General features: G+C 45.4%; 1 protein-coding gene across 18 annotated transcripts in view; it reads right to left on the bottom strand.

The window, feature by feature from the left end:
• Positions 1 to 25,181, bottom strand: part of LOC147033973 (SH3 and PX domain-containing protein 2A-like) — a 225,049-nt gene that overhangs the window by 94,733 nt on the left and 105,135 nt on the right. For 15 of the 18 annotated variants that reach the window (XM_085873975.1, XM_085873958.1, XM_085873967.1 and 12 more), the window contains one exon: positions 12,276 to 12,304. In XM_085873975.1, coding sequence (XP_085730101.1) covers positions 12,276 to 12,304 — 29 coding nt within the window. Of the gene's footprint in view, positions 1 to 1,843; positions 1,869 to 2,075; positions 2,254 to 12,275; positions 12,305 to 25,181 lie in introns of those variants that run through there. The other 3 variants (XM_085874016.1, XM_085874102.1, XM_085874087.1) reach the window with 3 other exon arrangements.

Raw genomic sequence — 25,181 nt, 5'->3', positions numbered from 1 at the left:
ACAGCGACAGAGACAGCGACAGAGACAGAGACAGAGACAGCGACAGAGACAGCGACAGAGACAGCGACAGAGACAGCGACAGAGACAGCGACAGAGACAGAGACAGCGACAGAGACAGCGACAGAGACAGCGACAGAGACAGAGACAGAGACAGCGACAGAGACAGCGACAGAGACAGCGACAGAGACAGCGACAGAGACAGCGACAGAGACAGAGACAGAGACAGCGACAGCGACAGAGACAGCGACAGAGACAGCGACAGAGACAGCGACAGAGACAGCGACAGAGACAGCGACAGCGACAGAGACAGCGACAGCGACAGAGACAGCGACAGCGACAGAGACAGCGACAGCGACAGAGACAGCGACAGAGACAGCGACAGAGACAGCGACAGCGACAGAGACAGCGACAGAGACAGCGACAGCGACAGAGACAGAGACAGCGACAGAGACAGCGACAGAGACAGAGACAGCGACAGAGACAGAGACAGAGACAGCGACAGAGACAGAGACAGCGACAGCGACAGAGACAGAGACAGAGACAGCGACAGAGACAGCGACAGAGACAGAGACAGCGACAGAGACAGCGACAGAGACAGCGACAGAGACAGCGACAGAGACAGCGACAGAGACAGCGACAGCGACAGAGACAGCGACAGAGACAGCGACAGAGACAGCGACAGCGACAGAGACAGCGACAGAGACAGCGACAGAGACAGCGACAGAGACAGCGACAGAGACAGCGACAGAGACAGCGACAGAGACAGCGACAGAGACAGCGACAGAGACAGCGACAGCGACAGAGACAGCGACAGCGACAGAGACAGCGACAGCGACAGAGACAGCGACAGAGACAGCGACAGAGACAGCGACAGAGACAGCGACAGAGACCGCGACAGAGACAGCGACAGCGACAGCGACAGAGACAGCGACAGAGACAGCGACAGAGACAGCGACAGTGACAGCGACAGAGACAGCGACAGAGACAGCGACAGAGACAGCGACAGAGACAGCGACAGCGACAGCGACAGAGACAGCGACAGAGACAGCGACAGCGACAGAGACAGCGACAGAGACAGCGACAGAGACAGAGACAGCGACAGAGACAGCGACAGCGACAGAGACAGCGACAGCGACAGCGACAGAGACAGCGACAGCGACAGAGACAGCGACAGAGACAGCGACAGAGACAGCGACAGCGACAGAGACAGCGACAGCGACAGAGACAGCGACAGAGACAGCGACAGAGACAGCGACAGAGACAGCGACAGTGACAGCGACAGAGACAGCGACAGAGACAGCGACAGAGACAGCGACAGAGACAGCGACAGCGACAGCGACAGCGACAGAGACAGCGACAGAGACAGCGACAGAGACAGCGACAGAGACAGCGACAGAGACAGCGACAGAGACAGAGACAGAGACAGCGACAGAGACAGAGACAGAGACAGAGACAGAGACAGAGACAGCGACAGAGACAGCGACAGAGACAGCGACAGAGACAGCGACAGAGACAGAGACAGAGACAGCGACAGCGACAGAGACAGCGACAGAGACAGCGACAGAGACAGAGACAGCGACAGAGACAGCGACAGAGACAGAGACAGAGACAGCGACAGAGACAGAGACAGCGACAGAGACAGCGACACACACACACACACACACACACACACACACACACACACACACACACACACACACACACACACACACACCTCTGTTCCAAAGTCATAAAAACACAAGAGTGGATGAAAAAATAAGAAATCACAAAAGGCTTGGGGTAAGAGGCAGCAGTTGAACGAATCACAACCTTCCAGTGTCCCATAATGCTCGACCAACAATACCTCCTCGCATTTGGATCCCAAACTCACTCCCGAGACTGGACTATGTACACAAAAAAACCAAAACAAAAAAAACCCTGTTGAACAGCCAATTCATTTTTCTTCACTTCCCTCCAAAACAAAACCGACACGAATGATTAATTATGGCTGTGGCTCATAGAGCCGACTCTCGTTGGAGGAAATTGCCTCCAGTCTACACGTCACAGGGCCAATGGCCACCTTGCGTCGTTCCCACCTGTCTGCAGTCGCAATGGTTGTTCCAAGACCACCTCTTCAAGTTCCCAATTAGTCTCCATCTCAGAAGTAACCGGTGAAGTGGATATTATCGTTGTGTCCATGAATACATTAATGTTACCAAAAACAATCCATGAAGGTGCTTAATCATCCAAAATAGAAAAAAAAAAAATCAAAGCATGATGGAGCTTGTGCAGCCTCCCTGATCCTCCTGCCACCCACCCTCCCCTACCATACCGTACCTTCCTATGGTGTAATTTTATCTTCCAAATGAAAGACATTTTGGGATAAACACAATGGCTTGTTGTTCGAATGCCGCGGCTCACAAATCTCAAAGCGGCAACATTTTAAGGAGGAACGAAACAGTGCGGCCTTGTTCTGCGACATTGTTTCACTATACGTGTTGCACCTAGCATTACAACTCGGTGCTCGACCTGCTCGACGCCTCTGCAGTCTCAGGAACACGTCTGGCCATTTTGCGGTCAGCACTACTTGCTCGATGGACGTTACAAAGGTCCGGAGTCAGTTTTTTCAAACACCTTCGATACACGGATGCAAACATTTTCTTGGGCACGGAGACTTGCACAGCAGCACAAAATGCTCTGCACTTCCACAGAGGCCACACAAACATGCGTCAAAAGAGACGAGAGCCACACCCAGATGTTTACGCAACCGAAGGCAAGATTTTCCTCCGTTTCTGCACCATTCTGCGAATGCAATGAACACAATCTACCTCGGTTACATCACTCTCAGACTTTGCAGAGAAAACAAGCTCGTCTATCCCGTTCCAAAATTAAACCCCCCCTCCTGCCATTCTCACTGCGCGATTCTCCAAGAGAATTGCATTCCCTTCTCCAACAATCATTCATTGCCAACATTATTGCTCCTTTGATCTTTACAGCAGTACATACACCCATAGTGATGCCTTCTCCAAACTGTAGCGGCCATTGTGGCCGTTTTGGCAACCGTTAATCTTTACAGGCCTCGTCATAAGGTCTGTGCATACGCGCAGGCCCACAAGTGGGGCCCTTATGCAGAGGGTGCAGATCCAGCCCCAAGGATCAACGAAGCATTCATTGCTCAGTTCGTATGTTGAGTGGGAAGGCAGGAATGTCACTACAGTAGAGCTATGGGTCACAACAATAAAGATTCACAAGTTGGAACCCTTGTTCATCGAGCTCTCTTTCCAACAATTGTTATTTTGCTAATTATCCCCAGGCTTTATTGTAAACGGGTCTGTCTGTCTGTCTGTCGGTCTGTCTGTCACGGTATCTCAACAGTAGTGCGAAAATTCACCAGACTTAGTTTTTATAATCATCGCATGGCAAGAAGGTGCGAGAACAGTATCATTTTTGGCCCCACCCTCTCAAAGCAAGGTCAAAAAGTCAAATACCAAAAATAATAATAATAATAATAATAATAATAATAATAATAATAATAATAATGCAATTGCGGGCACATTTTAAAACTTTTTTTGAACAAAACGTTGGATATGCAATCAACATTGGGGGACACATGAAACATGTAACGATTTTTTATTGTTAACCCCTGGTTCATGCCGTAGCGTTAGTCACAGGGGTCAAACGAGGGGAAAAAAAAACAAAATTTGAACTCAAAATTTGATCTGGGGTCATTCCTGGTGAAACCTTTTGCCATCTTTCAACCTTTTCATTCGGTGGGAAGCGTGGGGATCTGTGATGTCATGCTATCGACTTCGCTCTAGTTTCATCTTTTCAATGGGACGGTGGAACGAAAGTACCCATAGGCCTACTTTGTAACGAATCCATAGTTTGAAGATGACAGCGCAGCTGGAGGAATTAAAGAAAAACAAATCTGGATTGGACACAAACACGATGGAGCCAAGGGCAGACAAAATCTTCACATACACCAATATTAAAGGATATTTAACTTAACCCTCGACTTGGAAACCACCATTTGTCACCTCACTCTTCTGTGAGGCTCGAATATGTATGTAAAAAAATAATTTGATCATTCCACATCAGTGTTAGTCAAAAAGTGAACACTGAGCGGTAGCAAACGCTCAATAAAACTTATACAAGCGTTTTTGGTTCTGAGATCATGCAAGTGTGTGTGTGTGTGTGTGTGTGTGTGTGTGTGTGTGTGTGTGTGTGTGTGTGTGTGTGTGTGTGTGTGTGTGTGCGTGTGTGTGTGTGTGCGTGTGTGCGTGTGTGCGTGTGTGTGTTACTCTATACTAGCAAATAAGACATGAGAAGGAGGGGGAGGGAGGGAGAGAGGGTGGAGGGGAGGGGGATGGAACGCTACAAAGGGGAGAAGAGCGAGGGAAGGGATGGGGACAGCAACACCTCACCAAACGTGGCTCTACACTCTGGGAAGAGGGGGGGGGGCGTGTGAGCGAAGTGGATGGGTGAGAGAGGAGGGAGGAGGAAAGTGGGGAGGGGAAGGGGGTTTGGAAGGAGATAAGCATGAGATGAGTGTTTCTCAACTTGTGGAGAAGTGGGGGAGGTGGGGGTGGGGGGGGGGAGTGCACAAGTGAATGAAATGGGGAACGCGAAAACAGCACGTCAATACAGCATGCGAGACCGCTTGGAGATGTCTATGGGGGGGGGGGAGTGGCTTGGCAGGAGATAAGCGTGAGTGGAAAGGCAAGGGAAGGCAGCGCGTGATGGGAAAGGGAAGGCAGCGTGATGGGAAAGGCAAGGGAAGGCAGCGCGTGATGGGAAAGGCAAGGGAAGGCAGCGCACGATGGGAAAGGCAAGCACACAATGGGAAAGGCAAGGGAAGGCAGCGCACGATGAGAAAGGCAAGGGAGGGCAGCTCACGATGGGAAAGGCAAGGGAAGGCAGCGCACGATGGGAAAGGGAAGGCAGCGAGCGATGGGAAAGGCAAGGGAAGGCAGCGAGCGATGGGAAAGGCAAGGGAAGGCAGCGAGCGATGGGAACGGCAAGGGTAGGCAAGAGAAGGCAGCATGAGGGAAAGGGAAGGGAACACAGCATGAGGGAAAGGGAAGGGAAGGCAGCATGAATTGAAGGGAAGGGAAGACAGCATGAAGGGAAGGGAAGGCAACACAATAGGAAAGGCAAGGAAAGGGAAGGGAAGGCAGCATGAGGGGAAGGGAAGGGAAGGCAGTATGAGGGTATGGGAAGGCAGCGCAGTGTGAGGGGAAGGAAAGGCAGCGTGAGGGGAAGGGAAGGAAAGGCAGCACAAGGGGAAGGGAAGGGCGATGAAACATGTCCAAACAGCAACATTTTCTTTTTAACCGCCAGGTTCGATATAAAACCAGGCAGGAGCATCTTAATCCCATGCTATCCACCTGGCAAAGACATGCCTGCATGAATGAATGCTCGCACACGCAGCAATTTTTGCACCCCTCTGGTCGGCTCACTCCAAATCTGATTTGTTCATGCTAAACCATGAGGAAGCTGTCTTAAATTCAAAATTAAACCATCAGTCTTTAACAGGGGGAGAGGCTCGGGGGAGGTGGGGGGAGAGAAGGGGTGGGGGGTGAGAGAAGGGGGAGGGGAGAGAAGGGGTGGGAGAGCAGGGGTTGGAGAGTAGGAGTCCCTGTTGTGCAGGGGGGAGAGTAGGGGTGGGAGGCGGGGGGGGGAGCAAGGGGAGAGTCAGTGTTGGAGAGCAGATTGAGAGCAAGGGGAGGGTCAAGATGGGAGAGCAGATGGAGAGCAAGCGGAGTGGGTCGGGGCGGGACAGCAGGGGTTGGGAAGAGGATGGAGGGGGTTTCTGGCAGATGCGACATACAGTTTAACATCCATCTGAAAAGACAGCACACACATTGTTGAATCACCCTGCCTGTGAAACACAAGGATGACAGTTTATAGCTGGGTCGAGATTCAATCCCAGGCTGGACAGCTTGGAACAAGCGTGCATACCTCTTGGCTGTTCTGCCGTGATGTGGCGATTAATTACTTTGCAACAACTGAAACCATTTCTTACTCATTGTAATCACCTAATTTATTTTGCCTTCCCAACTCCGGCGACGTTCCCACTTCGAAGCGTGCCATGGTATCTCCACGGAAGCTTCTAGAGCGCTCCAACAAAAGTGTTGAAGAAACTTATAAAAACTAAACATTTAATTTTTTTTTTACATCCATCTATCCAAGTGGATGTGACGGATCATATAATGAAAGAATATCGTACAAAAAGGGGAAACGTTGAAATGAAAATGCACATTTTCGGTGAGCTACCACTTGAGGTATTGCTTGACAACGAGGGGCCAAACACAGGCTTGTAATTCGATAGATATATTCGGTGACGGTGCCAATACTTTTGCCGTCTCTGGCTCTGGCTTGGAGACTACTAACCAAGCAGTTTGTATTGCACTCACCAAGTGGGTGAAGCACTTAAGCATGCACTCCAACAAAACGGTTGATTGCATGCACCCAGAGATGCCAGAATGTCAAGCAATGTCCAAATTGGAGAAATGAACACTTTTTTTTTAGCAGTTGGAACTGCTTCTGAGGTCAACTAAGGTTTAATTTTGAAAATTGGTTGAGATCATGAGATTCTCGAGGTTATGGCATGTGCGGAAATGAAAAGGGGCCATGAATGCTGGCATCTTCAGACATTTATAAGCACTGCAATGTATCCAGAAATTCATGGGTATGATGACCAAGTATTCGATAACACGAGTGAGGAAAGTGGGGGGGGGGGGGGGAAATACCGTTGTGAAGAAACCAATGAGGAGCTCTCAGGTCCTCACACTGCAGGGGCTCTCAGGGAGAAATGCAGGGAATTTGACTATTCCAAGTCAAAGCAATCTTGAGCAGGCCAAAAAAAAAAATTGTCAAATTGAGACCACAGCGATGGACAGCGACGTGACCAAGAATAACGTCTTGATAAAGTTTAATCAAGGAAGGCCGTTAATCATCTTCAGAAGGAGTGTTTACATTCACCCAAAGTCCCAGTTTTCATTCATGTACTACATTGGAGTTCCTTTAGGATGCATGCAAAGTTTGGTGTTGCCAGGTTTCATGGTTTTGGAGTTATGGAGGAGACGGACTGATACACTGACGTTTATTAGTATAGACGGACCAAATTTATGGATCTGCCATTTGGATAGGTTCTGGGCTAAAAGGATTGAACCCTCGAAGAAGAACGGTGCCCAGCTTATCCGTGTGGTCGGGAAACCATTCAGTTGCTTATAGGTTAAGGTTCTGACTTTAGGAAAGGGAATTATGTTTGAAGGTTTACAATTTAAATGAAGTTTTTATTTATTTAAGTGTACAATGTTGAAGTTTGCATAAGAGTTAACAGACAGAACATATAACAAGGGGAGCAGGAGACAACACGGGTGGGAGAAGACAGCACACAACAGTGGGGAACAGAGAGATGAGGAGATCTGTGGAAGGGAGAGGGATGAGGCAGGGTACATGGGGTAAAGATGATGGACACTACAGGGGCTCTCAGGTCCTCATAATGCAGGAGCTCTCAGGTCCTCACACTGCAGGGGCTCTCAGGGAGAAATGCAGGGAATTTGAAGAAGGTGGGTTCGGGGTGCATTAATGGGGTAGAAAAGATCAGTGTTTTGGATGGGGGAAGACAAGAGATGGTGGTGAACAGCTGTTTTGAAGACCTGGAGGGAAGAGTGGGATTGAAGCGAGCATGGGAGTTTGTACCAAAGGTGGGAGAAAAAAGCACAATGAAAGAGTGAAGGTGAGCAGTGATTCTTGAGTTTGGTAGTTTTTCCGTAAGCGACCTTGAGCGCCCTGCAGAAATATTGGAGGGGGGGAGACAGGACATATTGTAGACAGGGCAAGGGAGCGAGGTCAGAGAGGAGATGGTGGAAGACAAAGAGCACTGACCTGCCCACGGTGAGACAGTGAGAGGCCCAAAGACTCGGCCTCATCGCGGGAGATACCAATGATCCTAAATGCCTTGGTTTCCACATCATGAAGCCGAGAAAGGTGAGAGGCTGGAGCACCAGGCCAGACAGGAGAGCAATACTCCATCAGGCTGCAGCTTAAAGGTTTGTACATGGTCAGGAGCTCAGGTGTGCCAAGGAAGGACTTTGCACGACGTAGGATGCCCAGTCGGCGACTGTCTTTGAAGGCCAGCTTGTAAATGTGGCTTTGCCAGGAAAGATCATGGAAAATAGAGAAGTCCAAAAGCTTGAATGAAAGGAGTTCTTCAAGAGGTTTGTTGAAAAAGTAGATTGGGGGGGGAGGGGGGCGGGAAGGGGTTTTCAGACGGTCCTTTTGGAGAGACATAGTGAGATTGTGATATTTGTCAGGATTGAAAGACATGTTTCACATGTTCAACCAGTTTGTGATGTTATACAGATCTGGAGAGAGCGAAGAAGCTGTTGCTTGCCGGTCTGAGAGATGACAGATGGTAAGTCAGAGGGTGGAGTAATCAGCAAAGAGATAAAGAGGATTTTTCAGAGTCAGACAGATCATTGATGAAACTCAGGAAAAGCACAGGGCACAGAACACTGCCTTGAGGAAATCCAGCCTGGAGTGGAAAAGGAGATGAGAGGATTCCATTAAGAGCCATGCGTTGACTGCGACAGGAGAGGAAGTCTGGGAGCCATGAGTGGAGAGGGCCTTGGATACCATAGGAAAAGAGTTTGGTGAGCAGGGCGGGGTACCAGACCATATAGAAAGCAGGCAATATGTCTAGGCTTGGGAGATGGCTCTGATCTCATGTCTGGCATTGAGGACCTCCATCCATTCTTGGGAAAGCAGGAGCAGCAAGTCCAGGGTAGAGTAAACTCGTATGAATCCAAATGATGATCGGAAATTAGGCCATTGGATATCGGATGTCGTGAAATGAACATCATTTACAAAAACACTTTAAATATTACAAGCAGGGAGGCGACGATGATTCGCGGGCATTATTGAACAATGCCACGACAGGTACAATTGAGTTACTGGAAGCTTTTGAGGAAACCCTACCATAAAAACCTATCTCTTCCATCAAAATCGACCAAATTAAATCGGATTTTATATATATTTACATATATTTTTATATATGTTGTACTTATGGACATTACGCACAGCTTCTAGGAAATGAAATTGCGAGAAAAAAAAATCGATAAAAAAAGTTCAAGTGGGCGTGGCTCCGCCCACAAGGGGCGTGGGACACCCCTCATAAAAAATGACAACTAGACCATGATATCTAGCTTGTGTCCAAGTTTCACCAAGATCGCATCAAATGTCACGGAGCAATGCTCTGGAGAGAGTCACAAACAGACAGACAGACAGACACACAGACACAACGAAAATAGTGATCAATGCTGGTGCACGCGAACCAAAATTATATTTTAGGAATAGCTGATACTGTAAAATTAATGGTGTGTGTGTGTGTGTGTGTGTGTGTGTGTGTGTGTGTGTGTGTGTGTGTGTGTGTGTGTGTGTGTGTGTGTGTGTGTGTGTGTGTGTCTTTCGCCTCATTGTTGCTTGGAATCTCAATACTCTTACCATATAACTTGTAAGTATCCTGCAAAATCCATTGACAGGGTCAATGGTGGCAAAAGGGTTCCTCTTCAAGAAGACAAGGGATATTTACAGAAGTGTAAATGGGACGTTTTTCATCAACTGAAAACCGATGAGCATGTTTGTAGCCATGGGAAGTGAGGTGCGGCCGACTTCGAGCAGCACATGTTTGTTCCGACGAAGGGAAAACGATCAAAACGTTAGCCAAACCTGGCTTCTCGTGGCGGTTAACATAATCATCTTTCAGTTGATAAAATCCGTTTGTTCAAATTTTCTGCCCAAACAATCACCTTCATGAAGACCAACTGGTAGGCCATTGTAAATAGGACAGCCACTTTAATGTCACTTTATGTGTTAGGAGGGTGCACTCTGACATGCAATTAACCCCATGCTAGCAGATTACCCGAACAGCTAATGTATTAAGACTAATCTTCAAAGGGGAACAAATCAGAGAACCACAATCAAATGTGCTCTTTTCTCTTAATTCCGATGATCATCAAATATTTGCCAAAAAAAAAAAAATAAAAATAAAAAGAGGTGGATTAAGAAAACGAGCTGTGGCTTTGATACAAACGTGATGGGCCCAAGGGTATTCTCAATGCTTCATTGAGGCTTCGCATATCCGCGATGTAACATACGAGTATTTCCTCTTACTCCCGTGGGAGGACTTGGTGAGCAGCACTGGTCACCTCGAGGACAATTCACAAGTACAATTGGTGAGGAGATTCATGGTGAAAGCTTTGAGATGTGCAAGCTCAGAAAACTCGAGTGAGTGTGCTGACGGGGGGGTGTGATCAAATACCAAATAAGTACCACGATAGATGGATAACTACGCAACTCATTTTTGATGTTTCGCAAAATGACGGATATTGGGAAGAGCAGAGGAAAACCCTTAATTTACAGCAACCAATGCTAAGTTATGACTTCAGCAGAGATGAGCAAGTAATTATCCAGTGACTACATCTTGACTGGTGCAGGAGGAAAGCAAAAATAAAATATAACGGTACTCTGTAGAGCACACACCTCCACTAGGCTGATCAGTTTGTCTTTTATCCCAATGCTAGGCGAGATCTGGACCTGGACCTTCACCAAAAATCTAATGAGCCTGCTCTTGTTACCTACCCAGCACATCCACTAAGTTTTGTCCCAATCCGTACATAACTTTTTTAGATATCGTGCGATATATTATTTTTAGCCCCATCTCTCAATTGTGAAGAATCAATTAAAAAAAATTCTTGAATCCAGATCTTCACCAAAATGTAATCATTTCGTTCTTGTCACGAACCCAACGTGTCCACCAAATTTTGTCCGCATCCGTAAATAACTTTTTGAGATATTTTGCAGAGAGAGATAGAGATAGAGATAGAGATAGAGATAGAGATAGAGATAGAGATAGAGATAGAGATAGAGATAGAGATAGAGATAGAGATAGAGATAGAGATAGAGATAGAGATAGAGATAGAGAGAGAGACATGACCTCTGTCCTCCTTTGACAATGGAGGTTTGAAAAAAGACAATAAGAAAATTGAATTAAAAAAAAAAAGATTACCATGGAGCTAGTTTACCAAAATCAATTATCCATTGACTCCCACCTATGATGACGTGACATGCGATCTTGACAAGTCGACATAAATGTTGGAGAACAACTTCAAACAGCACAGTAAATGTTATTTGATGATACAAGCAATGAATAACTAAGTGGTGGTAACAGAGGCAAACGCGTCGTCGTAGTGAGAGTATTTTAAGGTCATGGTGGTCAGTTTTTTGGCAATAAGCTGCATGTCTGTTTGTGCATTTAAAGATGATTCCTTCTCAACCAACTGGTGCGGGTTTGATTCCCCTGGCTGATCACTCTCACCAACCCACACTTGGCAAGCGTGGCGAGTCTGCCAAACACCCCTCGACACGAGTCGAACGAGGCCTAAATGGTGCAGTGAACCGAAACAGGCTGGTTTATTGTTTGCAGCATTGGTATTGGCAAATCAAAGGCAAAGCACAAAATGAAAAGCAGGTGTGGGTGAAACCGAGTGAATGGTTAAAATAAAAACACACACACACACACACACACACACACACACACACACACACACACACACACACACACACACACACACACACACGTGACTTTGACCGACGATGAAGAAGCTGATTACATAGAAAGTATTTCAGCGAGAGGGTAAAAGGGGTTTTTAACTGGACTCCGTCCGTAAAGGATATGACTGCGCAACGATTCCACAATTCCATGCTCAAATTCACCCCAAGGTAATACCAGAGGAAGTGAGAGCACTACCGGCTGTTAGGATTACACACACACACACACACATATATATATATATATATATATATATATATATATATATATATATATATATATATATATATATATATATATATATATATATATATATATATCACAACCAGGATCATTAAGCTCGTTCCATCCGAGTGCAATGCGGCACATTTTGGATATGTTGATGGAAAAAAGGAGATTTCATAATTTGTACCGAGGTTTTCCACCTGATCAATATTATTACAACTGTCCAACTGCAACACCAGACACTTCAGTCAACATTACGTACGAGCCGAACATTCGTAATACTCTACAAAGATCCAGGAAGTGAGCTCGTCGTACTGGGAAGGAATGGTGATTGATGTGGTGGATTGGTCATGGGAGGAGGAAAACCATTGAGGGAGGAGGGTTATAGAAACGGATAAAATTAACAAACAGAAAGATGCATCGCAAACAGGGGACAATGCATCAGCATCCTTACCTCGTCCATTTTTCTTCTTTTCCATGAACCTGAATAAAGCAATGAAAGACAAGAGAGAAGAGAATTTGTTAGACATGAAGAATGCCTCAATCCCTGCAGACCTGCTTTTGTTCGCCCTTGGCTACCGTTACATCCCTCAACAGGAATCCTAAGAGTTTCCGAACGCACGGAGCGCAGAGGAGGAGTGAAAGCTCTGCCCATGAGAGAGCAGCCAACATTTCAACAAAACTTGAAAACCCCATGAAATATTAATCAACTGCGGGGAAGGATGGGAATTCCAGATTTTATTGATTCACTAATCAAGAAAAATCAATAATCAACAATTGCTTTTGCACTTTGTGGTACAAATAAAAACTTAAAGATGGCAGGAATTTGGGACTTGTCCAGGGTGCCGGTGATAAACTGCCGAATCGTTGCCGAAAAACAATGTGGGGCTTTTAATGTCCACTGGCCAATGCGAGCATGCAGGACAACGTCTATCTGACGGACGTTGCGGTGCACCTTGTGATGGAACACCCTGTCTGCAAAGAACCAACTTGACAGCTTATGGTCAGGTTGGGAATCCAATGCAGTGACAGTTGCACTACAGCTTACAGGAAAGTATGCTACCTCTGCACCATCATGGGCTACGGTTATCCCTTGCTTGTCATCGAGTGAACCATCGATATGAACATGCAGTTTACATGGGGGAGCATCCACTCTCCCTCCGTGAATGCCACAAATGAAATAGCCTTTTGAAATTCGTGAAACTGTTCAAAAGAATGGTCCTGAGGAAAATACGAGGACAGACTCTATCTTTGGCCCTTTGTTACATCCATGCACATTATCCACATTCTCTGCTGGAGGAGGTCCAACAACAAAGGGCGCCCTCTGGCGCCTGGCAACTCTTGTGCCAGGATCCAAGAAGCAATGGATCTGATAAAAGTTGGGAATAATGATTGCCCATTTATACTGCCCTTCCACACCATCGATTAGTGACTTCTTACCATTGTTGAGTTCACAACTGAACAGTCAACACGAAAAAGGCTTTTAATGGACATTTGCCAATTGGTCGCCATTTCGTGCGGAGCACGTGGCTACGGGTTTGAATCATTTCTGGGAGGGTGACTGGTGCTGATGCAGTGCCACTGATTGTGCTTCATGTAGGTTCAAGCTCGAATTTGTAATTTGTTCATGGTGCCGGCGATAGCTCGCCTTCTCTTCGTGAAGGACACAGTGGGGTCTTTAACGTCCACCAATGACCAGTGCTGGCAGATGGGTCATCCAGCCTAACATCCGTTTGATGGATGTTGATGCACACATTGATGCCCTCCACACGACCTGAGAAACACAAGGGTGAAGGTTTACAGCTGGTGAGAGCACATACCTCGAGGGCCTAGGTTATCCTGCAAGCTTGGCGTTTGCAAATGTTCAAAAAACCAAACATTAACTATTGTCTAAAATAAGGTTCATCAGAATCATTGTGGATTCTTTTTAATTAACCCATCATTTTCTGCAAGGCCTTGCTTTACCTTCACAGATTAATGGAAAAATAAATGAGAGTCCCCTTCGGCCTTGGCATCATGGGAAGCGTAACTGCGTGATAAGCAGCAATTCATGTTAACAAGTGTTTGAGTAAAGAACATGTGGTTGCTCAATCTGCAATTCTTTCATGTGCTGTGATTTAGTAACTCGTTTATACCTCAATGCTTCAAATTTCATGTTTAACACGAGTCCAAAATTACATTATATTTCTCTTATAACCTGCTTCGGACAACACTGACGTTGATAGACAATGGTGTCTACGCAATAGCGTGTCTGTACTCACCGAAGCTATAATGCTGTGTTTGAGTGCAACCCCCCCCTCCCCACCCAGTAAGTTGTACGTCAAAATTATTTATAAAAAGGAAACTTTAGTCCATGGTATGAAGAAAGCTATTTGACCTGTAATGACAAACATCTACAAACCCACAAAACACTTCATCTGTTCATTTGCTTAGCTAATATGCATGAAACAAATTATTACCAACAATTAAAACAAGCAGTCATAGACTGGTACTCAAGAAATCGTCAACTTGACCTCTGACCTTGTCTAATAAAAGCTGTCTCTGGAGAAGGTAGCGACGCAAACCAGAAGTTTCTACGATGATTCTGTACCAAACCATCAACAATCGAATGTTTTGGATGTTTGACCTCACTGTGACCTTGACCTTTGACCGATTTTGACCAAAATCTAATCAGCGCTAACCATCACCCTCCTGAATCACGTGGTGTAATTTGACATTGGTAGCTTCTTCCGTTCTCGAGATCATTTTTTGGATGTTTGACCTCACTGTGACCTTGACCTTTGACCGATTTTGACCAAAATCTAATCAGCACTAGCCATCACCCTCCTGAATCACGTGGTGTAATTTGACATTGGTAGCTTCTTCTGTTCTCGAGTTATCTGTACCAAACCATCAAAAATCGAATATTTGACCTCACTGTGACTTTGACCTTTGACCGATTTTGACCAAAATCTAATCAGCGCTCGCCATCACCCTCCTGAATCACGTGGTGTAATTTGACATTGGTAGCTTCTTCCGGTCTCGAGTTATCATGCCAACAAACAAACAAACAAACAAACAGAAACGGAAGGCATCAATATACTGACGAAATCTTTAGATTTCATAAGTAACAAACATGCACGTCCCTTTTAAGACAAGTGTTGAGAATTTGGCTCGAGTACCAGTACACAACGACCAATCTTTTAAAAACATACCATGGAGCTCTGTCCACAACCAAACTGCAGACAAGACACCAAGACTTGCACACCTATCCCAAGGACGGTGCCAAAGATGCATCACCCCCTGCTGCTACTACACCAGAATGGCAATTTAATTCACATTGGGCTCCATGGGGGAATCATCTGAAACTATAAATGAGACAGCCAAGATGGCAAGCATGTCTACAACCAGAATTGTTATGTGGAGGGAGGGGGGGATATCCAACATTTCCTGTGAAGAAGCAGAAATAAGTGCAAATGAAAAGGAGTTTTGTGGCAGAATGAAATTTGTAAACATTATAGTCTCTCTATCAAGTCCAAGTAGGAGGCCCCTGCACATCTCATTGCACCCACACATATCCCCAATCTATCTTGCTGTCTCAGCTTACAATATATTCACCCACATTGTCCTATCCAATTACTAACCACAAGCTCGACTCTGCACAGTTTCTGGGATATGACGGACGATTTCTGATGAACTCTCTCCTTGCAGGAATCACCATTCCAGCAGCATCATGCGCCTTCTTTAGTAGATAGCAATATAAGAAGGGAAGGCCAATGATTGGTCGTGTGTGGTCACATGAGACATTACCTTACAAACTGTGGTTCTTGCGAAAAACCAACAGGGGGCGGTGTCCTCAAACATGCAATGGTTTGGAGAGGACATCATTATGAAGGCCACCCAATCGAGAATGGAGCGAATGAAAAAGATCTCAAAGTATCATTCATGGGAGTAGACCTTTGGAGTTATTACATTACTAACTCGAATGGCACTCTATAGAGTGCATACCTCCACCATGCTGAACAGTTTACACTTTGGATCCTACTGATGGGCCATATTTTCATCCAGACTAACCAAAATCGAATCATTTCGGTCTTGTCACACACCCAAACTCTCCACCAAATTTCGTCCAAATCCAAACACAACTTTTTGAGATATCCTGTTGACAGACAGAAAGACAGAGAGACAAACAGTCAAACGGTCAAACATGAAAACATAACCCCCATCCACCTTCGGTGGCGGAGGTAACCATCAGTTTGAATGTCGACTATATTCGCAAACACGGTAATTCAAACGGATGGGTTTTCGAGCATAGACAAGTAACTTTCCACAAGGAAGGAACACAAGCAGACTTTAGGCTTTTGTACCAATTTCAAACCATTTGTGGACAAGGAAACTCAAGAGGAGTCAGACAGAAATTGGTGGTGCAGCCAATCATGCTTATGTCACACCCACTTTCAATTTTCAGGCTATCTGAATATTTGATGCGGAAGAGAGAGTTGGGAAGGGTGGGTGTTTGGGAAATTGAGGAGGTTGAGAGATGGCGCCAAAAATTATATACAGCATGATATCTCAAAAAGGTGTGCAAGGATAATGACAAAACTTGGTGGATGAGTTTGTTGGGTGACAAGAACAGGCGATTCGATTTTGGTTTGGTCTGGATCCAGATACGGCCCATCAGTGGGATACAAAACATAGACCGTTCAGCCTTGGGAAGGTACGTGCTCTACCTCGTGCTATTCTAGTTCCACTCCGTCGTGTTTGGGATCGCAATAAAAGGAGGGTAGAGTTTTGCGTTTAAGGGCAGTGAGATCAGTTGGAGGAGTTCAAGGAGACACCGTATCAAAGGAATGTCGAGAAGAGAGATCGATTTTTCGCTTGCGTTTTTACCCAAACCGAGCAATGTGCTATAGGATTACAGGCCGGAACAAAGAGCAAGACAATGAGGCAACAAAACAGAAAATAAAAGAAAAACGAATTTCAGACATTCTCACTGCATGGAACCTTCTTGGGGCTAACCCCAAACAGTGCTGCAGATAAAGGCTCATTTCAAAGTGACAAAGTGTGGTGCAGCAAAAGACCATTTGATCCATAATAGACCTATGTCACCAAACTTGAAACCCAACAATGATCCCGCCAACTGTGTGCGTTTAAGCTCGGCACGACACCGCAAATGCAGCACATGCCTCAGAATGGAACAAAAAGCTGTACAGCCACAGTGAAAACAGAACTTTTATATCCTGTGCTATCATACCAGAGATTTTTTTTTTTAAAATTCAGAAAGTCAAGGCTCACCCAACGCATCAGGATGCAACAATACAAAATGAACAGTAGAAAGAGGGGGAGGGGGTGCATCAACAGCAGGGTTGAAGGATAAAATAGGAAACTTGGACAAATAGGAGATGTGGGAAAGGAAAGAGGGGTAGGGAAGGATGCATGGGGTGGACAAGATGGACACAGTTGTAGCAAACTCTCAAGAAAGAAAAACTAGAAATTTGGAAGGTGGTGGGCTTGGGGGAGTTAACAAGTGTAGTAATGATCATGGTTGTGACCAATTGTCTTAAAGACCTGGCGGGAAAATATAAGACTGAAGAGAATGTGGAAGTTGGTTCCACAGGTGGGGGGGGGGGGGGAGAGCAACAAATGAGTGGAGGTGAGCAGCGATTCCGGATTTTGGGAGTTTCACCAGAAGGTGGTTGATGGTGAACCACATGTACCCTGCAGAAGCATGGAGAGAGGGGGACAAAGCACGGAAGAAGCAGACAGTCTTCTGCCACCTCCTTTATGGGTCTTGCATTGAAAGACCACTGACCTGTCTGAGATGGGAAAGTGATAGACCCATAGACTCAGCTTTAGCATGGGTGATGATCTTGAAGACCTTGGTTTCCACAGCACCAAGCTGCCAAAGGTGCGAGGCAGGGGCGCCGACCCAGAAGGGAGAGCAGTACTCCAAGCTGTGGGTGAAGGCTTTGTAGGTGGATAGGAGCTTTGAGTGCCAAGGAAGGACTTTGTATGATGGAGGATGCCCAATCGGTGACTGGCTTTGGAGGCCAACTCTGAAATGGGGTTTGTTCAGGAAAGATCGTGGCTGATAGTGAGACCCGAGAGTTTGAGTGACTGAAATTCCTCAAGAGGATTGTTAATGAAAGTAGATCAGAGGGTTTTCCAGATGGTCCTTTCAGAGCGAGAAAGTGAGAAGTTGTGATTGAAAGACATTTCAAATATCAAGTGCTTGACCAGCTTGTGATTTTGTCATGGTCTGAAGAGGAAGAGGATGCAGTGTGCTCATCAGAAAGATGAGGGATGTCATGGAGGGTGGAGTAATCAGCAAATAGATAAAGGGGATTTTCTAGTGTCAGAGAGATAATTGAGCATGAGGAAGAGGACTGGGCCCAGAACCACTGCCTTTGAGAACTCCAGCCTTGACACAGAGAGAGGTGATGAAGATTCTGTTGAGAGCTACACATTGGCTATGAGAGGAGAGAAAGTCAGTAGCCCAAGAATGGAGTTCGTCTTGGATGCCATAGGCAGCGAGTTTGGAGAGTAAGGCAGGATGCCAGACTGTATCGAAAGCTCAAGATATATCTAGAGACTGCCCTGATCTCCTGTCTGACATTGAGGGCTTCCATCTATTGTTGGGATAGCAAAATATGGGAAAGACTTAATTTATAAAAGGTAAGCCTGGTGTTGGCGCAGTGGTTAGGGCAGTGGCTTGGGACCCAAAAGGTCCTGAGTTCAAGCCCCGTTGTGACACTGAATTAATATATGTATGTATATATGTATATGTATATATATATATATATATATATATATATATATATATATATATATATATATACATATATATATAAATATATACCAAGTCGAAAACACCAGGGGGTTGACTCAGCCTGCCATCCTTCCGAGGTCGGCGAAATGAGTACCAGTGTACTGAGCCCGGTGTATGCCCCAGTTAGAATAGGTGTACCATATCCCTGTGTGTCGTAAGAGGCGACCAGGGTTGCGTCAGGAAGGGCATCCGGCGTAAAAACCTATGCCAAATCATTATGCGGACAACAAAACGAATTTCCATACCGGATTGGTCGAGGCCCGAGTTACCAACGACCGCCACCGGTACCGGTGGTCAGCAGGGTACCAGTGGAAATTGTGCTACTGCTGGGCGAAGGAGGAGAAGGAGACGGGGAAGGCGAGTCCAGAGGCAGTGGGAGAGGGGGAAGGGTAGAAGTGTGCAGGTGAGAGTTGGAACTCTGAATGTTGGGACGATGACTGGCAAAGGGCGAGAGTTGGCTGATATGATGGAGAGAAGAAAGGTGGACATACTGTGTGTACAAGAGACCAAGTGGATGGGGAGTAAGGCTAGGAGCATTGGAGGTGGTTTCAAACTGTTCTACCATGGTGTGGATGGGAGGAGAAATGGTGTCGGGGTAATCCTGAAGGAAGATTATGTCAAGAGGGTATTGGAGGTGAGGAGAGTGTCTGACCGAGTGATGAGTGTGAAGTTGGAAATTGAAGGGGTGATGATGAATGTCATCAGTGCATATGCCCCACATATGGGGTGTGAGATGGAGTATAAAGAAGATTTCTGGAGTGAGTTAGATGAAGTGGTGGAGAGTGTATCCAAGGATGAAAGAGTGGTGATTGGAGCAGATTTCAATGGGCATGTTGGGGAAGGGAATAAAGAGGATGAGGAGGTGATGGGGAGGTACGGTCTCAACAAGAGAAATGTGGAAGGGCAAATGGTGGTAGAGTTTGCAAAAAGAATGGAAATGGCAGTGGTAAATACATATTTCAAGAAGGAGGAACACAGGGTGACATACAAGAGTGGAGGAAAGTGCACACAGGTGGATTACATCTTAAGTAGGAGATGCAACCTGAAAGAGATTCGTGACTGTAAGGTGGTGGCAGGGGAGAGTGTAGCAAGACAGCATCGATTGGTGGTCTGTAGGATGACTTTAGAGGTGAGGTTGAGGAAGAGAGGGAGGGCTGAACCAAGGACCAGATGGTGGAAGCTGAAGGAGGAAGACTGTTGCGTTAAATTTAGGGAGGAGGTGAGACAGGCGTTGGATGGTGGTAAAGATGGGTGGGATGACTGGGCAATGACAGCAGAAGTGGTGAGGGAGATAGCTAGGAAGGTACTTGGTGTGATATCTGGACAGAGGAAGGAAGATAAGGAGACTTGGTGGTGGAATGAGGAAGTACAGGAAAGTATAAGGAAGAAGGGGTTGGCGAAAAAGAAGTGGGATAGTCAGAGAGATGAAGAAAGTCCGCAGGAGTACAAGCAGTGGTGGCGAAAGGCAAAGAGGGAGGTGGCAAAGGCTAAGAAAAAGGCATATGACGAGCTGTATGAGAAGTTGGATACAAAAGAAGGGGAAAAGGATTTATACCGATTGGCAAGACAGAGGGACCGAGTTGGGAAGGATGTGCTGCAGGTTAGGGTGATAAAGGACGCAAATGGGAATGTGCTGACGAGCGAGGAGAGTGTGTTGAGAAGGTGGATGGAGTACTTTGAGGAGCTGATGAATGAAGAAAATGAGAGAGAGAAGGTTGGAAGAGGTGGAGATAGTGAATCTGGAAGTGGGGTGGATCAGTAAGGATGAAGTGAGGACTGCTATGAAGAAGATGAAAAGTGGAAAGGCGGTTGGCCCAGATGGTATACCAGTGGAGGCATGGAAGTGCTTAGGAGAGATGGCAGTGGGGTTGTTAACCAGATTGTTTAATAAAGTCTTGGAAAGTGAGAGGATGCTGGAGGAGTGGAGATTAAGTGGACTGGTTCAGATTTTCAAGAACAAGGGTAATGTGCAAAGCTGTGGAAATTACAGAGGGATAAAGTTGTTAAGCCACACCATGAAGTTGTGGGAAAGAGTAGTGGAAGCTAGGTTGAGAGGAGAGGTGACGATCTGTGAGCAGCAATATGGGTTTATGCCAGGAAAGAGCACCACTGATGCGATGTTTGCTTTGAGAATGTTGAAGGAGAAGTAAAGGGAAGGCCAAGAGTTACATTGTGTGTTTGTGGATTTAGAGAAAGCTTATGATCGGGTGCCAAGAGAGTAGTTGTGGCATTGTATGAGGAAGTCGGGAGTGGTGGAGAAGTATGTGAGGATCGTGCAGGATATGTATGAGGACAGTGTGACAGCGGTGAGGTGTGCGGTAGGAATGACGGACTGGTTTAAGGTAAAAGTGGGATTGCACCAAGGATCAACTCTGAGCCCTTTCCTGTTTGCAATGGTGATGGACAGGTTGACGGACGAGATCAGACTGGAGTCCCCATGGACTATCATGTTCGCGGATGACATCATGATCTGTAGGGAGAGTAGGGAGCAGGCTGAGGCGAGCCTCGAGAGGTGGTGGTACGCACTGGAGAGAAGGGGAATGATAGTCAGTCGGAGTAAGACGGAGTACATGTGCGTAAATGAGAGGGAGGGTGGTGGTATGGTGCGGTTGCAAGGAGTTGAGGTGGGGAAGGTGGATTGGTTTAAATACTTGGGATCAACTGTCCAAAGTAACGGAGAGTGTGGGAGAGAAGTGAAAAAGAGAGTGCAGGCAGGATGGAGTGGGTGGAGAAGAGTTGCAGGAGTGATTTGTGACAGAAGGGTAGCTGCAAGAGTGAAGGGGAAAGTATATAAGATGGTAGTGAGACCAGCTATGTTGTATGGTTTGGAGGCGGTGGCACTAACAAAAAGACAGGAAGCGGAGCTGGAGGTGGCAGAGTTAAAGATTCTGCGATTTTCGTTGGGAGTGACAAGGATGGATAGGATAAGAAATGAGTATATTTGAGGGACAGCGCAGGTAGGACGGTTTGGAGACAAAGTGAGAGAGGCGAGATTGAGATGGTTCGGACATGTGCACAGGAGGGAAGCGGAGTATATCGGGAGAAGGATGTTGAAGATGGAGCCGCCAGGCAGGAGGAGAAGAGGAAGGCCAAAGAAGAGGTTCATGGATACGGTGAGGGCGGACATGCGGGTGATTGGAGTGTCAATGGAAGATGTGGAGGATAGAGCGAAATGGAGACGGTTGATCCGCTGTGGCGACCCCTAACGGGAGAAAACCGAAAGAGGAAGAAGAAGAAGAAGATTTAATTTATAAAAGGACCAAAACCAATCGCGTAAAGCCTCAACCTGCTCTTATCTTCCATGATGATGGAGATGGGTCACTGCATCATGCATCAGCTCATTGTGCTTGGGTGATATTCACTGTGTTCCAGACTTTGATACATCAACATTTACACTACGAGCAGCAGCCTATCTCCTCAAATGAACTCCACCACCATAGGAAAAGTCTTACCTTTCAAACTCATTTTATAAACTTGAAGCTAAAATAAGAACAAAATAAAACTACCATAATACCAGTACCATAGTAGCTATCTAGAATGTCCAGTTTGGGAGGTCAGTGGTTTAAACAAAACTCCAGCGAAGTCAAATCAAAGAGTAAAAGGTTCCTTGCTTGATGATCAGCATTCAGAGGATAGAGCATCACCAAACCCCATCAGTTGGTATCCATGGGTGGGAGAGGGTTTTGGGGTGGGGAGTGAGGGGAGGGCGAGTCATTGCCCAGTGTTAATGAATGAAGGCATAGATTGATGTTATGCGAGACATCTCAGCATTTCTGCAGCAATTTGTCTCTAACACAATGATGTGATGTGGTTCAAATCTCTGAAACAATGAAGGGGTGGGGGGGGGGGTGTAGGAAAGGTGCCATTTCTACACTGACTGCAGAGGATAAAAAATATACCATCAGAGATGGGGAATCCCCCACCATTGAATGAAAAAGGTCATACATATTCCAGATAATGAGGGAGGTGAATTGGAAACAAGACACCATTTGGTCATCATCTCGAAAAAGTTCCCAAAGGGGTGAGGAACGTAGTAACCAAAAATAATTGAAATCAGATAAGTGGTTTTCCATTTATTACAAAAAACATTTTTTTTCAAGATGGCCACCCCAGTCGGCCATCTTGGATCCGGCCACGCCCAAAATCAATAGGGTTCTTCCTTTTCAGGTGGTACATGTGTGACCCACATTTCAAATCGATATGGCGAACAGTTTATGAGTTATCGCACTCACAGCTATAAATGTTAACGCCCGGACGGACGGACAGCCGGACGACCTGGGTGACAACAATATCCTCCTTCCGCCACGCGGTGGGGGATAAAAAGGTGACGTCGCAAAGTGACATATGTACCCACAATGCTCTGGGATGTCACATCAATTGAGTTTATCTAAAGTCCCAAGTCTGTGTTGTCTAATGTAACTGGCTGCACAAGTGGGTCCAACTTGTGCTGTGGCTCCTCCATGAGCCTTATGTGCTGTTGGGGAGAAATAAAAACAAACGAGAGTTCATACAACATGATACCACACACAAGGTTTAAATATACACATCAAATTTAAGAAAATAATGATGTTAAAGATTGCTTTAAAACAAAAAAAAAAGAAAAAGGAAAACAAACAAATCCTGAAGTTTAGCGCTCTTGAAATAGAACAAGGTGTCAATCGGAATCATACATAGCCATATTGGCGACCTCTTCTTTACCCTCTCATGCTATGTATCGATATACCGCATCACATGGTTTTGGATGTATTATGAAAGTGATTTGTGTTCTGCAGTGTTAAAGTATATAATTCAACTTAAACAAGTTAAAAAATAAAAATAAAAAAGGATGTCATAGCCCCCATTGTTTTAGTAATTTCTCAGTATGCAGTTGAAGGGCGAGCCCATATTTAGGTACAACTAAAATGTCTGCCAGTCTAACAGTTGGCCATCTTTGATCAGATCGCAAAATAAAGTGAGGGGCAGGTGTACGCAGTCATGTACTGCACTTGTGCCACGTTTGAACAAAATTGGACCATGCATGTCTGAGAAATGGTTGGGGATAAATTTAAGCAACAAAATGGCCACCAGTCAGCCATCTTGGATATGATCAAGAAAAAACAAATGACGTGTATATGTGAGCCATCATTCTTTATCTGGGTGTCAAGTTTAAACAACATGGGTAAATGCATGTCCGAGATATGGTTGAGGACGTGTTCAACATCAGGATTTTTTTTATTTTTATTTTTTTTTCCAACTAAAACGGTTGCCAGTCTTGGATATGATGTCGAAAAATAAAGACATGCATATGCATGTGTTGTTTTTGTGCCAAGTACAAATAAAATCAGTCAATACATGTCTGAGATATGGTTGCAGACAAACACACACACACAAAAATCGAGACCAAATCCATAAGCCCCGTTTCGTGTACTAAGTTCAACGGGGGCTAATAAAAGGTTTAAAGGCACACAACTAAATTAATCCCACGTTTTACCACCATTTCACCAGTGTCAATTACACCACCATATCTAACACATTCGATGATAATTATTCACGCCTGTTGTACGTGTCCATTATAACACACTTAAAAAATAAGTTTCCTGTTTGGAATGATTTTCTATTTTGTTTCACTGCCAGGCAGGTAAGTCAGAGTAAAAATAGTAGCACACTCCTCTTTGCGCACATGTGATCAGAACAAATCGAGCCAAAGTACGGCTAAACTACAGGTTGGTTTTCCGATTCATGATCAAAATATAACATTCAATTGAAGTAAGTTTATCCTCGATCATAAACCGATAAGACAGACGGACAGACAGACATGAACCAATTGCTTAACCCCACTAATAGCTTCGTACGTGTCGGGTAATCAAGAAATTTCTCAAAAAAAGTGCCTGGAATGGCATGGAGGTCAACATAAATAGGTGGAAAATAAATAAAGGATTAACAACTATACGGTTTGATGTTAATCAGCTGTTACCCTACACATGCTGCACGTGTACCAACTGTTTCACGAGCCTTTGGGAATTAAACACATTAATACTATCAAATACTTCTTGATGCAAATATATATATCTACACGGAAGACTGCCATCAAAATACACGCTAAACGAGTACGAAACAGATGGTTTTTGCATGCAAAACAGTTTGACTCATTAGATTCTGCAAACTTTATTAGGACACAACATATTGGGACATATTGTTGAACTTTGCCCTCAATAAAGCACATCAAACGTTTGGCGCAATACACAGTCGGATTTCACGTTTCGCTCTTTCGTCAAAGTTTAACTCTCATCGTGCACAAGTAAATAAAAGTACAATTCAAAAATTACATTTTTTTACCTTGTACAATGTTTATGAACAGCATTTTAAAAGGCAAAACATTGTCGCTTTAGCAAGGCCCTTAAGCATATAAAACAATAAGGGATTTGTTCAGCTCCTTTATTCATTCCCCTCATCCTCTTCCCTCACCTCATTTACAAACGCATATATTCACCGCACTAGTTTCCTATTCTCAATTCTCCTGAATATGCATCATTGTGTAGATGTTCCCCAAAATAATCTTGGACACGTTTTCTG

Source organism: Eptatretus burgeri, chromosome 1, assembly GCF_056783735.1.
Source record: "Eptatretus burgeri isolate ZD-2024b chromosome 1, Ebu_testis_v1, whole genome shotgun sequence".
In the NCBI taxonomy this organism is placed as follows: domain Eukaryota; kingdom Metazoa; phylum Chordata; class Myxini; order Myxiniformes; family Myxinidae; genus Eptatretus; species Eptatretus burgeri.
Note: the sequence above shows the minus strand (reverse complement) of the source record. Positions and strands in the feature narration are given on the sequence as shown.